The sequence below is a fragment of the Typha angustifolia genome, chromosome 5 (genome assembly GCF_048772165.1).
Source record: "Typha angustifolia cultivar Huaian chromosome 5, ASM4877216v1, whole genome shotgun sequence".
Classification (NCBI taxonomy): domain Eukaryota; kingdom Viridiplantae; phylum Streptophyta; class Magnoliopsida; order Poales; family Typhaceae; genus Typha; species Typha angustifolia.
Genome location: NC_133243.1, coordinates 4,921,950 through 4,936,188, shown reverse-complemented (window position 1 = coordinate 4,936,188; position 14,239 = coordinate 4,921,950). Strand labels below are relative to the sequence as shown.

The window sequence follows — 14,239 nt, the reverse complement described above, 5'->3', positions numbered from 1 at the left end:
CAGCACTGGAATATCTGATGACCTGAAATCATAATGTTAACCACTGAATATAGTGCATTTAGTAGTTTGTTTATGTTAATGAGATCATATTGTTCCACTGGTTCTTTGCAGAAACTTTTGTTGCCATCCATGGATTACAACCATGCCAAGGTGAGAATGTATGTAATCCAAAGATAATAAAATGGATATATTCACAGAATTGAGTTTCCATCGGAAACACAATATTTATCACATGATTTTATTCATGAACATCATAAGGCATTGTACAGAAGATGCAAAGTCGAGAGATCTATTTAATAATTAATACTTCTGACATGGACCTGTGTATACCTTTCAAGCTTCAAGGCTAGAAACTTAAATTATATAGTGAAGCCATTGATGGGGCAGAAACTGATGCTCAACTCCACCTTGGAACATTCTCTCTTATCATGAGAAAAAAAAAAATCATCTATGCTCCGGGGTTAACATTCCCTAGTTCTCTGCTAACAATTTCGTCCTAAAGAGCAGCATAATTCAAACTGACATGTCACACAGGGATTTTCTTCTTCAGTTATGTTGGAACGACAATAGCTTCGACGCAACAGGAGATCCATCTAAAAGAGCTTAATGGAGTAGGATGATTCTGAGATGAGTGTGCAAATCAAGACCTGATAAGAGATTTTGCCTCATTTAGTTTAATGCTGCCATAAGATGGTCCATGCTATTCTGAAGTTTGGAATATCTGATCACTGAGTTTTTTGTTGCTGTTCTTGTCAGCTCAAGGGAATTCACATCATAATAATTCATAAACAAAACCAGCTCTTGATTAATAAATAACAATTAAGATCTGAACCAGGTAGTCGATTAGTTTCACATATAACTTTACCGGACAATTTCTTTCGTAACCAACCTCTTTGCAGATTAACCGCTGCAATATTGCAATATATTACAATCATCTTGTGCAGTGTATTTCAAAACTAATAATCATTTCAACTTCACTGAAAAAGCTGTGAACTTCTCACAATTAATAATCAAGGACCAGAAGTACTAACCTTGCTGGCACATAGAATTAGTTCCTTAGTCTCCTCATCTAAGTCTATTTGATCTCTTGCAATCATCTTAAAAATATTTGGAGGCATTGTATTGGCATTTATATATGTTCTGAGAAAGCACTTGTACAGTGGCAAACTCATGATCTGCAAACCTTGGAGGACCTTCATGTATTTTCTTGTGCCCTCAATATTGCCCTGCTCCTCAAAATACTTTGCAATGGCCTCTACAATTGCTGGAGGTGGCCTCCAATGGCAACGCTTCAACATAGAGAAACCTTTCTTCATGGCCTCAACAGCTCTATCCATCCGCTTGGTCTTCACCCACCCTTCCATCAGAATCTCCCACGTCTTGTAATTTGGAAGAGCACCTTTTTCTAAAGTATGGAGGTGCAATTTCTCAGCCTTGTCCATCCATCCCTTCCTGACATAAGCACCAAGAAGAATATTGGAGACCCGCACATCATATTTTCTGCACTCTGATTCCCAAGTTCTGAAGACCCTCTCAGCCTCCCCAAGATCACCAACTTTGACCAAACACAACAGCATACACATATAATTTGCACAAGTAATTCTACCTGGCACCCTTTTACTTGATTCCCAAAGCCTTAGAACCCCCTCCTTGTCATTTAGAGAAGCATAGAGAGTCATGATAAATGAATAACCTAGGCGTTTTGTCACGGAAAGCTTCTTTTCAGCTGTCCTAAGGGCAGCACAAGCTTGATGGCAAAGTCCATATTTTGTGTAGATACTCGCTAAGGTTGAGTATGTGCTCCAACCTACCTCAATATTCTTATCATTCACCATCTCCTTATGCACCATCTCTACTGATGTAGGACCAGAAACCTCACCACAGGCATTCATCCAAAGATTGTAGGAAAGAACATTACAAGGGATTTTACTGCGTTTCATATGTTGAATTACGCAAAGGACCTTTTCATACTGACCTGTGGCCATGTATAACTTCATCATTTCATTAAAAGGGTGAGGATCGACAGCCATTCCGTCATTCTGCAGCTTTGCCATCAAGGTTTCGGCCTTCTCCAAGTCCCTTGTCTTAACATAATAATGAAGGAGGGGAAAAGATGCAGATTTCCTTGAAGCGCTACCAGATAATTTGCCAAAATATTCCTCAGCTTCAGTAATACTGTGAAACTTCGTGATCAAGTCCAATCTGGTTGCATGATCAGATGATGATAATTGAAAGTTGCGGCAGGACTCCATCCATGTTAAAATCTGCGCTATAATGGAATAACTATTTAGCTTCCAAGGACAACCTGCATAATCTCAGAAGCAAACTATGTAGAATATTATGAATGACACTACATTGAGAACAGAGATGCACTTCCAACTTGGGATTATAACAAATCGTGATCTACAAATTGGAATGGTAGTGAACAAAACTGAAACATTGAAAAGTGCACCATTTTATCTTGCCATAATATTTACTAGTGCAAACTTGCTCAGTAAAAGTCGGCACTAGGTGAAGATGTGACAAAATTTTAGACACTAATATCCATGAAATTGAGTAGCTTAACTCTTGTACAATGGATATAAATATTGACTACCAAAATCCTCCCATGTGAGCCATGGTAACCAAGAAACCGACAAGGTTGAGCATAATTTATTTGGAGAGTTTTTGGAGGTACTAAATAGTACAAATAATTGTCATAGGAATAATTCTCAGCTACCATAACAAGTTACATAAATAAAGGCCTACCCAACAATATCAAACATGAGGTTTACTTTTCGAGAAAAACATATACCTAAGCTAAGCAATCTTTTGGAAAAGAGTAAAGAGTTTTCACCAAATTAGTCTAATCTTTCCTGGCATCTAGCATTTAACACTATAATTAATCTATCGAAATTTACAGATCTCAATACTTACTATGATTTAAGGAAACGACCGCCTTCTGCCTACACACCCGCCTTAGAGTATGATTAATCTCTACATCTTGTTCTGTCTAAGACCTTAAGTGTATGGCTCATTATGTTTTAGCATGTAGATTGATATTGATTATCAATCTCTCATATGTTGCTAAATTTGTGGATTCCAATGGCCTATAATGGTTTTTATTGATTTTATGCATAATTTTAACTTTTTCTTTAGCAATTATTTGTTTTATTTGTTCATATTGAACCGTTTTGGTTGCTAAACGTCCGCCTAGGCGCCTGCCTAGCCTCTTCTCTGCCTGTCCACTGCCTATAGTCTTTTAAAAATATTGCTACTTATGGCATTTACTTGCTTCAATACTTTTGAACTACCTTAGTTAACTGTATTATTGGAAGATGTCAATTCAAACAACAAAGGAGCCAATTTCTTAGAGACACATTGTGTGGCTAAGTCTATGCAGGTTCTAACTTAGCAGTGCTTTCAAAATCTGGCACAAATGCAATTCCTTGGTTGTCTTAGTTTCTAAAGGACCCAAATAACTAACTACAAAATTCTTCTCGTACCTCATCACAAGTATGAAAGGACCAAAAGAAAAATCATTCAATCTGCAAAGGGGGCTTTTGCAATTTAATTGCATTTAATTTTTTTATTTAATAGATTCTTGTGTACACCATATATGTAAATTGTGTGCACTCCCTTATAATAAAATATGCATCAACCTTAGAAAATATATGCACTCAGTTTTATATGCTAAATCGAAAACCTAAACGTAACTAAATTGCAAAGCCCGATCTGCAAAGTCAAGAAGTGGCATAGCTCGTAGCATTTTCTATTAAGTTTATCGCTCAATTATCACATTCTTCTCCTTCATGTCAACAATGCAGTCCCAATGGCAAACACTCCACACAAAAGGCGCACCAAATGAGAAAGGATCCATAAATAACAAATATCACAAAACTAAAATATAAAAAAATGATTCTTTTTTGTTCCTGCCCTCCCAATTAAGATCCAAAATCTTACCCTACAACAAATAATCGAAACAAGAACTCACCTCAAGGGCATGCTTGTATCGTCCAGCTCTTCTCAGCTCCACTATAATCCGACGGAGCTCGGAAATCGTGATCTCCCCATCTCCGCCGACCCACCTCTCCAAGACCTCCGTCGCGCTCCGCCTCGGGAACCGGAGCCGAAGGATGCGGCGCCTCAGGTCGTCGTCTTCCGAGGAGGACGACGACGTCTCTATGTCGAGAGATTCGATCCTGGAGAGGGCGGAGGAGAAGGGTCTAGGATTTTCGAGGAGGGAGGAAGGGAGGAAGGGGAACAAGGGGTTTCGAGGGCGGCGCCATCGCCGTAGAAGAGCCGCCACGGGAGTGAACTGAACCATATCGATCTCGTTGGAAATTTTCCATTTCGCACCCACATCATTCACAATTTTATAAAAGAAGGTGTTGATCCAGGTGGACTCGTTAGTTAGTTTTTTTTTCTTCTCAATTAAACTTAGAAAAATTTGTATATAATACGGTGTAAATTATAGTTTACGCCCTAACATTTTACTATTTACAACTTGAGCCCTATAATTTAATTAAATTTTAAAATTAAATTAATTATACTAAAGATAATTATAAAAAAAATTTAGCTAAGTTATACTAACGACATTTTAAATCCATCCCGGGGGTATTCAATACATATATCCAATCATAAAGCTCGATTTATAAATAATAAAAATATATGATATAATTTATAATTTTATTAAAAAGCACTTAATACTTATCACTTGTTTTCTTTTTTGGTATTTTTACATAAAAGCCTCAGGGAATTTTCAAAATATTATAATTGTCATTATATCCTATAATATCACCAAAATTATTGTCCTTTTTCAAAAAAACATCATCACGTTAGTTAAATCTAAAATTAAAACACAAACTTAGATCCAAAACAGACTATTTGCTCTTGCATAAATTATTAAAAATGGTGTAAAAGCTATACATCATCATTGTATTCAATACCATAGTACCACAAAATATATTTTATTTTATGTGAGATAAAAATTATTAATAAATATTTTACAATCAAGTTAAGAAAGATAGGGGTATCTTAGTAATTTTAAGATATTTATTAACCTTAATAATAATTTATTAGGAATATTTTGTAAAAGATAAACCCTAATGGTAAGAGTCAAAAGATTTTACTGTCAATTTTTTAATATTTTTAAAAAATGCTGCGACAATTATAATATTTCAAAAGATTTTGGTGGCAATTATGTAAAAGTTCCTTTCTTTTTCCACTTTGCAGAATTAATGAATTACTCAAATTATAGTGAGACCATTCTCTTCCCAAGTTTTTTCTATAACATTCCTTATTAGCACATTAAATGAATACTAAATTATTGTTCAGCATAATTAATTTATATTGCCACATATGAGTCTTAATTTTGAGCTCTCATGTACAAGCTAATTACTTAGTAGACCAAATTAGGATCACTTCTTAACCTCAAAGAGGGTATCACACAAACACAATTGACACACTTGAAGACTACTTTTATTAAGAGTTGTATCAATTAAGAAACAATATTTCCCAGTCTACAATGGTTAGGGTATTGATTGTATAAATTACATGATGAGAATACAAGTATATTTGAGCCTGTCAGTAGATTTTCTATCTGATCAGGCACATCTAATGATCTAAATCATCATTCATTGTCATCAACAGTTTGCTTTCCTTCATCAGAATCATCATCTGTATCATTGTCCCAGTCCAGTATAATAGAACTTGTTGACTTCATTAATTCTGTCAGTCCTGTTAGATCTTCCAGGTAAGTTGGATGATTAATAGCTTGCAGAACAAACTCCAGCCCTCTCCTTCTATATTCTGACACCACCTGAGGTGAATAAACCAGCATTAAAAGATTTTGCAGAAAAATAGAAGAAAGAAATTTGACACAGTGTCATATGTAAATATATAAAGAATGGCCTATTCCCAGGGGCGAAGCCAGGATTTGGGATTATAAGGGGTCAAATTCTTAAGAACTTAAAAGTATTACTGAAACAAAGATTTAAAATATTAATCTAATGAAGAATCTTCTTTTATATCTAAATAAAAAAAGATAACAAGAATATAAGTTACGACAATTTTAAAAAAATTGTATGGAAATGTTTTTAACACTAAAGAAGGGAAGGAATTAAATATACATGGCATGATTTTTAGATTCATGGGGAACCAATTATTGATATCAATAGAAATTCATTTATTTTTCCATGGCAAGAGAGCATTCACATAGAATTTATTTCAAAACGAGGAGAGGCCATAGCCCCTGGGACCATGTAACTCCGCCTATGTCTATCTATCCCATAAATTATATTTTTTGCCAGCCTACATTTCTGAGTACACTTTGCTTAATCACCTTCACATTATCGGATAAGAACGTAATTCTTGGAATGCCAACTGAAATTGAAATACTTGTTCACCTTCACTCAAATTTGAGGCATGATTGGCATTCACAAGTTGAGAAAGCTGGGATTGTAAGTCCTAATCCGTCAATACTAAAGGGGGGTTATTCTATCTCTAAAAATAACAAACAACAACAATAGGAGAGCTAACTTACAGCATCAGAACAAGCAGTACAGCTTCCTGATGAATGGCCTATGAGTGTCAATAGAGCACACTGGGGAAGAGAACCTCGAATCTGATGAGGCAATATACCAAGTGGTTGCTCACTGCTACTCAAAATGGAGTTGGCAATCTCACCAGGAGCATATATCCTGCAAAAATGCAAATCAACTTGAGAGCACTTCCAAATAAATGGAAATATGTGACATGCATGAATTATGTTCTCAGTTCTCATTGCTAGCAGAACATATCATCACTAGCCTACAGAACTGCATCACTTATTGCATACAAATATGTATTTCTATTTTCTGGTAACAAAAACATCTCGTTTTCAACAAAAGTATCCAAACTTACCCATCAGGATGATGTAATATTCCCACCAACAGTTCAACTGCAAGCGCAGAAGCAATTGGAGCAAGGCCTGGCCGTGTAACTGTGCATTGCTGGTCCAACGTGCGATTTGAAATTGACTGCAAAATGTAAAAGTAATCAGGTCACATGCAGTGCATCAGCTGCAGCACCACAATGAAAGATACCAGCAAAACAATATTTCTTTTTCAACAGTAGGCATTTATCAGGAGTTACATCTACAGGAGCAACAACGTCATTGCAGAAATAACACCCTAACCGTCGACCATCATCCACATCTGTTATAGACAAGCTATCCATCTGAGTAGCAACAACATTTGAGTCTTCATTTCTAGAGCCGAAGTCATCAGTCTTTCTTGCCATTGAGACAAGAGAACCAGCCCCATGACGCATAACAAGATAACTGTCAAATCCCAATGCTGCAGTAATAGCTATCTGCAAGAAGGCCAAGATCTCAAGCACATTAAGAACATAAAGAGTTGATGTCCTGAAATTTTCAGGAGTAGAAGAAAGTACAGAAAGAAAGAAGGAATGAATGAACGGAAAAAGAAAGCCAGAGAAAAGAGGTGGGAAGTCTTCAGACTCCCTTTCTCATGTTTGCATGGGAATGGGGCCCCCTTGGCTGACTTTTCTTTAATACTGACTTTTTTGTTCTTTTTAACACTCTTTGTTCTGGAAATTAGTGGGCCCAGAATTCACTACTGATGTGGTCCTACTGATGAGACTATGCCAAACCCATCATCCTTTTGCTGCTGATCCAACAACTAGAATAGGTTATTCAGATATTTCCCACCATGACGTCCTATTAGTCTGCTTCTTGATGCATTGTGGTTATGATATCCATCCTATCAAATAACTCTCACAAAGAAGTTAAATAAAATTACCTCAATAGGGCCTCATTCCTGTGTGTTTAATGCAATTATGCAAGTACGATGATATCAGTTTACCTTCTATCAACATCTATCATATACTTATCTAAAATTCTGACCATGTTGCCAAGTATATCTTGCAATGCACCAAACTATAAGTTGTTTTTGTGATATTCCTGAACCAAAAATAAATATTAACATTATCTCTAATGATATTTACTTAGTTTCACTCAAAAAAAATTGTTTTATTTTCTCTTAGTGAAAGAGGCGATACCAAGAGAATGAGTTGGAACTATTAGCATTATAATTTTCAAGTTTAGCTAGTTCCCTTAGAGCCTAATAATGAAATTAGAACAAGTAGAATTATACATTCTCTTCTTTAAAATCTATATGAGATGAACTCATAGTGTATACCACTAGACATAAAGCTATGATTTATTAAAAATTAATGGTCTCCACATTCTATCACCGTTAAAATATGTTTTGTCCTCGAAACAGAGTAATTCCCATTAGGAACAAAATAGAGATCTATTTGAGTTAACAATTAGCATATTTAATATAAAAACGTACTCAAAACTAAGTGAATATCATTTTAGATAATGCTAATATTTATTTTTAGTTTAGGAATATCACAGTTTTTTGGCTTTATTCCTACTCATATAGCTTCTAATACGCAAAGTTGATTAACTTGTTCTACTGATTATATACCAAATCTATAGCTTGCAACAAGCAAATTTGATTAAGCTAGAGTTCTACTGATTATATACCAAATCTATAGCTTCCAACAAGCAAATTTGATTAACCTAGTTCTACTGACTATATACCAGCAATCCCTTCCCCTCAAAGTGCCTCTAGCTCCAAGTTACTGACCAATGCCAAATTCACTTAATTAACTGACTACTATACACAAGTGACAAGTATATCTAGAAGATTGCAGAAAACAGATCTGCACATGACTTGCTACATAGGATATTGGTGCTATGTAGGCAAGGGGGTCAGAAATAAGTAAATAACATGACTAATATGGACGACAACCTAGCTGGAGCTTGTATGCTGCAAGCATGCAAGGACCTATTCTCATGATCTCATCTTCACACAATTTCGTCCATACTTCAGCTGCTTAACTCAACCCTTCTTTTTCCCATTCTTGGGTCTGAACATGAAAAGATATATCTGTAAGCACATAGATATGAAACTTTTCCACCTCTACTAATCCCTATAATCATTGCCTATATATTTCTCCAATTCACTCCTTATAATACATTTGTGCTTAGAAATCATATATGTCCTAAATCTTCTCCTCCCTAGGTTTATCATCTTTCTATAATCATTACCACTCCTTATGTAATATTAAAATTGCCATTGCCCCCATCATATAAATTTAAGTACATACACCACTGCCTTCCTCAAAAAGTGTATGCATTGAAAATGTATAATCATTGTCTTAACTTCAATTTACAGACCTATTCTTTCTTCAGAAATGTGTATGATACTATCATTTAAAGTTGATGATATTTTCTCTCTTATCTTCATCCTTTAACACAACTTTTTTGAAAAGTGAATTGAGTCATTGAATTCCCATAATGTATTTGCCACAATTAATCATATGTAACAATAACCATATAAAATATCAATTAAGCATGCCACTGAAAGGAATATTTCAGAAGCAATAGGAGTAAAGAGGAAATAGGCTTACAACTTTTAAACTCATCCAACCCTAGTTGGGAAAGAAATTAGCCAAATTACTTATGGTGGAGTAGCTTTCCAAGCAGTATTAGACAAACTTCAGTCCTAAGTTTACCGACTAAAAAAACTAAATCAAAAAGGCTGGTGCACATTTAAGTGGTTATCAAAATTGAGAAAGCTCTATATGTTACATGAGCAACATCATGATTTATTCACAGGTCATAACAGAGAAAGAACTTTGCCAACTGACAAGATTTTCAAAGCATCTCCATGTTTTCCTGTCATTTCCATGAAAAATCAAGCATCATTATCACAATTTTTGTACTATTGAAAAGCAACGTGTTCTATGTTGATCATTATACCTTACTTTAATACAAATGATCCACATTTATAATGTTAAGAACATAAGACTATGAAAGAAGAAAAGAAATATTTTAATGTTCCACATATGATGAAGTGTCATGTACAAGACTTACCTTGTTTTCATTTGCACAAAGAAGTGTTGGAAGCCATCTGCTTTCCCGTGTGTCTGTCAACAAGAAGATCACATCATGGGATGCAATCAATGCTTGAAGACGCTTGCAGTCTTCAAGCACGCTAGGTTCTTCTCTTGCAGATATGGGATGCCCAGGCATCGGTATTGGCATTGCAATACCTTCTGCTTCCTACACATTGGCACAGTTATTTGACGAAAGAGCTTGAACACAAATAGAACTGTGACAAGAATCTACTCACCACAGCTGGTAAAATATGCTTTAGATTCCTTGCTGCAGCCACAGCTTTCAATTCACCACCATTAAGGCAATCCTCGAAAGTATATAGTGATTGTCTGGTAGGATTAGACATAGAAACTCGGCCACTGTCAACTAGTGTAATTTTTCGAACACCCCAGGCCTGAAATTTAACATCATATCCATCAATAAAGAGAAACGAGGATAAATGTGTAAATTGTATTTTATTACTGACCATAAGAATACGAGCAACCTCGCATCCAAGTGTTCCGACACCTATGAGTAGACACTTAACACCAGATAGAGTATCTATATCCAGAGATGGCAATGTACGCCATCTCATGAGCTTTAAATTCAGATCCGCAGCAGATGTCGCCAACCTGCATATATGATAAACAGACATCTTGTCTAGTTTCCTTGCAACTGTCAACTGTTGTTCAAAACCAAGAGAAATAATAAAGTTTGAAAATATTTAATGATGACATATACCTCTCTGGATCCATCGATTCTGCAAGGCTTATAAACCTTGATACCATCTTCCCTCCTTTTAATTCCCATCCAACAGCTTTAGGAACAAACTGTGGATCTCTCCAGGCTATAAGTAAATTAATATTGGGATAAAACACACAGACAAAATCAACTAAAATTGTGCTACATTAGATCATTAAACAGAAATGATCAATTAATCCTCATTTGCAACACTACCTTGTGGTGGTGAAACTAAGGCTTCACCAATAAGGGAAAACTCCATGTCAGCCAAACCATGTTTCTCTCGATAGCACAAAAACTGCACCCTCTCAATCTTCCATCTCAAACTAATGAAAATAAGGAAGTTCCGAAGAGGCCAACCAGGATTATTTGGAAGGTGGCATGGATCATAGAAGCCAAACAGTAGCTGCACCCATACCATGTTAAACAGTGTTCAAATAAGAAAAGGTTTAAGTCCAAAACTACTCTCTGAATTCTGACAAAAATAGTACCAAATCAGAAATCAGGGTAAATCCAGCTTTTTACTAAGGTGGAGATGGTTTTCATTAGATTGCATCGAAAAATATGATAAATGACTAAAGACTCTCCATCACTTATACAGCTACTAAAGAGAAGCGAAAAACCTTTCCATCCCTGTCTTGGCAGTCTTCCCAATCCTTCAACGGCCTAACTGTGGAACGCTTATTTGAGCTTATACAAACCAAAAAGAATGGAACATCTGTGGAAGATTCAGATAATTAATATACCAAAACCAACAGAGAACACTAATTCATTGTAACAAAACTAGATTGGCAAAACGGAGAATTCAAAACTTCAAACCTGCCGTCATGCTTGAATTCCTCCATTCATTACATGCCACTGATAAAGATGCCGCCTATTAGAACAAACACAAATGCACCAATCTCATTACATGTCAGCTTTCCAGATCTCCATGCAAGCTGCTCTTTAGACTAAAACAAGAATGTTGACATACAACATGCAATCCAAACCCGTACCTCCTCCGAGCTGAGTGCCTCAGATGCGGGCCGCAGATTAACTACCGTCGCAGGAGGATCAAGCACAAATGCAGGAAAAGCAAACCAGTAATAAAATGCCCATCTTTTCAAATCCGCGTACGATATAAGAAGAAACCTCAAGAGCAACGCCGGATCCTCTTCTACTCTTCCAGAGAAAATGTCCTCCAGAATCTAATGCAGACAGAGCGTTAAAATGCGAATTCAGGACTCGTCAACACATAACTAGACCAAAAAGATTCCACCTTTTTCGCTTCCGCCTTCAGCAAAGCCTCTCGATCAAGCGCACGAAAGCTATCCAAAGTATTCGTGTTCAAGAGAGTCCCCGGAACCGGGCACTTGTTCCGATTACCGTGACGAGCATCGGAATTGGGCGGCAACGATTCCGCGAGAAGCGTCACGCGATTGGAGACTTGGGCGTGCGAGCAAGGCGCGTAGAAACCTAAATATCAACAGGTAAGGATCGATCCAAAGGAACACAAAGCGCAAATTTGAGAGCTAGGGTTTCGACTCGTACCGGTGATGGCAATGGGGGATTGGTCGATGCGGAGGGTGTCGAGCTTAAGAGAGGAGAGACGCCTCCAGAAACCGTCGTCGACGAGGCTTTGGAAAGGAGCGAATTGGAGGATTCGAGCTTGGGACGAGGTCGAGGCAGATGGCGTCGACGAGATCTCCGCCATCGCCGTCTTCCTCTTGCTTGCGTGCTTTGGATCAGTTGACAAGAACCCTTTTATTTTATCAAGAGTTTTATTGTTATAGGAGTGGATTTGTTCAAGTATGTGAAATATATGTCTTGGATTCTTATTTTCCTGTAGCTTCTCAGCTTTTCGCCAAGCTAGTTGACAATTGCTAAAACCGTCTTTAAACCGGAAAACGACTTATATAGAAAAAAAATTATATTAAATATATTTATGTCCAAAATTATTTTACCTTTTATACTTCTAAAAAAAATATTAAACTAATTTATCTACTAAGTATACTTACGACTAAAGTAATATTGTTAGATTTTCTGTTTAAATCAACGATGGCCGTGCCACAGACACGGACCGTGCCGCGGCACTTACCGGCTGTGCCGTAAGAGGAGAAGAAAAAAAGAAGAGATACTCACCTTCGTCATTGCCTATCGCCGCCTAAGTTGCATGATACCGAAAGATTATTCATAGTTGATGGTTAGAAAGGGGCTATCGAAGAAGCCATTAGTGGGAAAGAAAGTTCAAAAAAAAAAAAAAATTGAGTACGAGAAAGAAAGACTTATCGTTCAGTTTTAGAAATTATGCGGGCGCATTGTGTTAATTTAGACAGAAAATAGTATAACTTTAATGGTGCCTCTAAGTCTCCATAGGGTTGGTGTCTCCCCTCTCAGAATCTTCACTAAGTTCATTGTATGAGTCTCCAAAATAGCTTTCTTCCTACAACCCCTCCCTTTTCTAAGGTTCAATAGGAACACCCTAACCTTACTAAAGGGTGGTGAAACTTTTGAAGTGGCTTTAGTAGCAGCCCTAATTAGCTGACCCTCTACATCTTTGATGACAGCACCTGCCCTTTCTTGGTATTCATCATTAACATAGCCACTGTCAATATTGATTTTAATCCAGCCAACATGTAGAGGTACTCACCTCACCACTATTGCCTGCCTATATTTGGTCCTTTCTTGCTACAAATTTACCAATGCATAATCCATAGTCATATGAACAACCTAAACTATTGCAACCTCTAGGTTGACCTTGGTTCCTTCAAAAATCTTCTCGTTCTACACCTTCCATATTATCCAAATGGTTGTTGCAATTGTCACATTGAGTTTGGTATTATCCGCTAGATTCGCTAACCACCTAGTGATGATTTTTATCCAATCGGCCACTCAGATCATAGTTGACCTTGAGGAGTGCCACTATATTCTCCCAAACTGCCTTGGCTAATCTGCATTGATAGAAGAGGTGCTCAACCGCTTCTTAGAATAACCTACAAAGCTCACAACTATTCTTCAACCCATAGTTAATCTCCTTTAGAAATGCCAGAGTAAGGACTCTCTCCCAAAAGGCCTTCTAAATAAATAGTTTAACCCTTGGAGTAACCGGTAAAACCCACAATCTAGCCTAGCCAGACCAAACGTGAGGCTTCACCCTCTTAATGAACCAATACACCTCTTTGGCTCTAGGCTCCCCATCACTAGCCACAGCCCACACCCATTTATTTATCTAGTCTCGAAGCTCCTTGCTCGTGGATGCTATCTGGAACACTATATCTGCATGGAAACACCTAAGCAACATCTTCACGTCTCATTCTCTATCATGTAAGAGCTTCTCCACTTTAGACGCTATGAGACCAAAAAGAACTTTGAATTAGTTCTACCTAACCTTTATTCCATGTATGTAGATATTTAAATAGCTTAAAGTCTTAACATAAAAGTATTGGACGAGCATCCATGTAAAAATAACTCACGTTAGTTAGTATTAATTTTTATGCAAATATATCTTTCATAGGAGAAAATTTTATAAAATGTGTAAAATGATGTCATGACAAATTAAGCTTATTACTGAATGCTTAAATAAAGATA

At 36.7% G+C, this 14,239-nt stretch overlaps 2 protein-coding genes across 2 annotated transcripts; both read right to left on the bottom strand.

Annotated features, from left to right (window-relative positions):
- Positions 1-190: 190 nt before the first annotated feature.
- On the bottom strand, positions 191-4,321 carry LOC140760025 (pentatricopeptide repeat-containing protein At5g27460). Its single transcript, XM_073096794.1, has 2 exons — positions 3,974-4,321; positions 191-2,264 (listed from the first exon to the last, which is right to left on the bottom strand). Exons 1-2 carry the CDS (start codon positions 4,304-4,306, stop codon positions 1,011-1,013), a joined length of 1,587 nt encoding a protein of 528 aa, XP_072952895.1. The 5' UTR covers positions 4,307-4,321; the 3' UTR covers positions 191-1,010.
- Positions 4,322-5,438: 1,117 nt separating this feature from the next.
- Positions 5,439-12,441, bottom strand: LOC140760024 (ubiquitin-like modifier-activating enzyme atg7). The gene is made up of 14 exons (XM_073096793.1): positions 12,203-12,441; positions 11,931-12,127; positions 11,668-11,859; positions 11,492-11,546; positions 11,296-11,390; positions 10,889-11,078; positions 10,673-10,778; positions 10,419-10,563; positions 10,188-10,346; positions 9,929-10,117; positions 7,114-7,332; positions 6,883-6,998; positions 6,524-6,680; positions 5,439-5,800 (listed from the first exon to the last, which is right to left on the bottom strand). The coding sequence occupies exons 1-14, from the start codon at positions 12,363-12,365 to the stop codon at positions 5,612-5,614; spliced, it is 2,172 nt and encodes a 723-aa protein (XP_072952894.1). The 5' UTR covers positions 12,366-12,441; the 3' UTR covers positions 5,439-5,611.
- Between the last annotated feature and the right edge of the window lie 1,798 nt (positions 12,442-14,239).

Coding starts and splice junctions, on each gene's coding strand:
- LOC140760025 (XM_073096794.1), bottom strand. CDS start 4,306: ATGGTTCAGTTCACTCCCGTGGCGGCTCTTCTACGGCGATGGCGCCGC. Junction 2,265..3,973: donor GATACAAGCATGCCCTTGAG/GTGAGTTCTTGT, acceptor ATTATAGCGCAG/ATTTTAACATGGATGGAGTC.
- LOC140760024 (XM_073096793.1), bottom strand. CDS start 12,365: ATGGCGGAGATCTCGTCGACGCCATCTGCCTCGACCTCGTCCCAAGCT. Junction 11,079..11,295: donor GCCAAGACAGGGATGGAAAG/GTTTTTCGCTTC, acceptor GTATGGGTGCAG/CTACTGTTTGGCTTCTATGA. Junction 10,564..10,672: donor GAATCGATGGATCCAGAGAG/GTATATGTCATC, acceptor TCATATATGCAG/GTTGGCGACATCTGCTGCGG.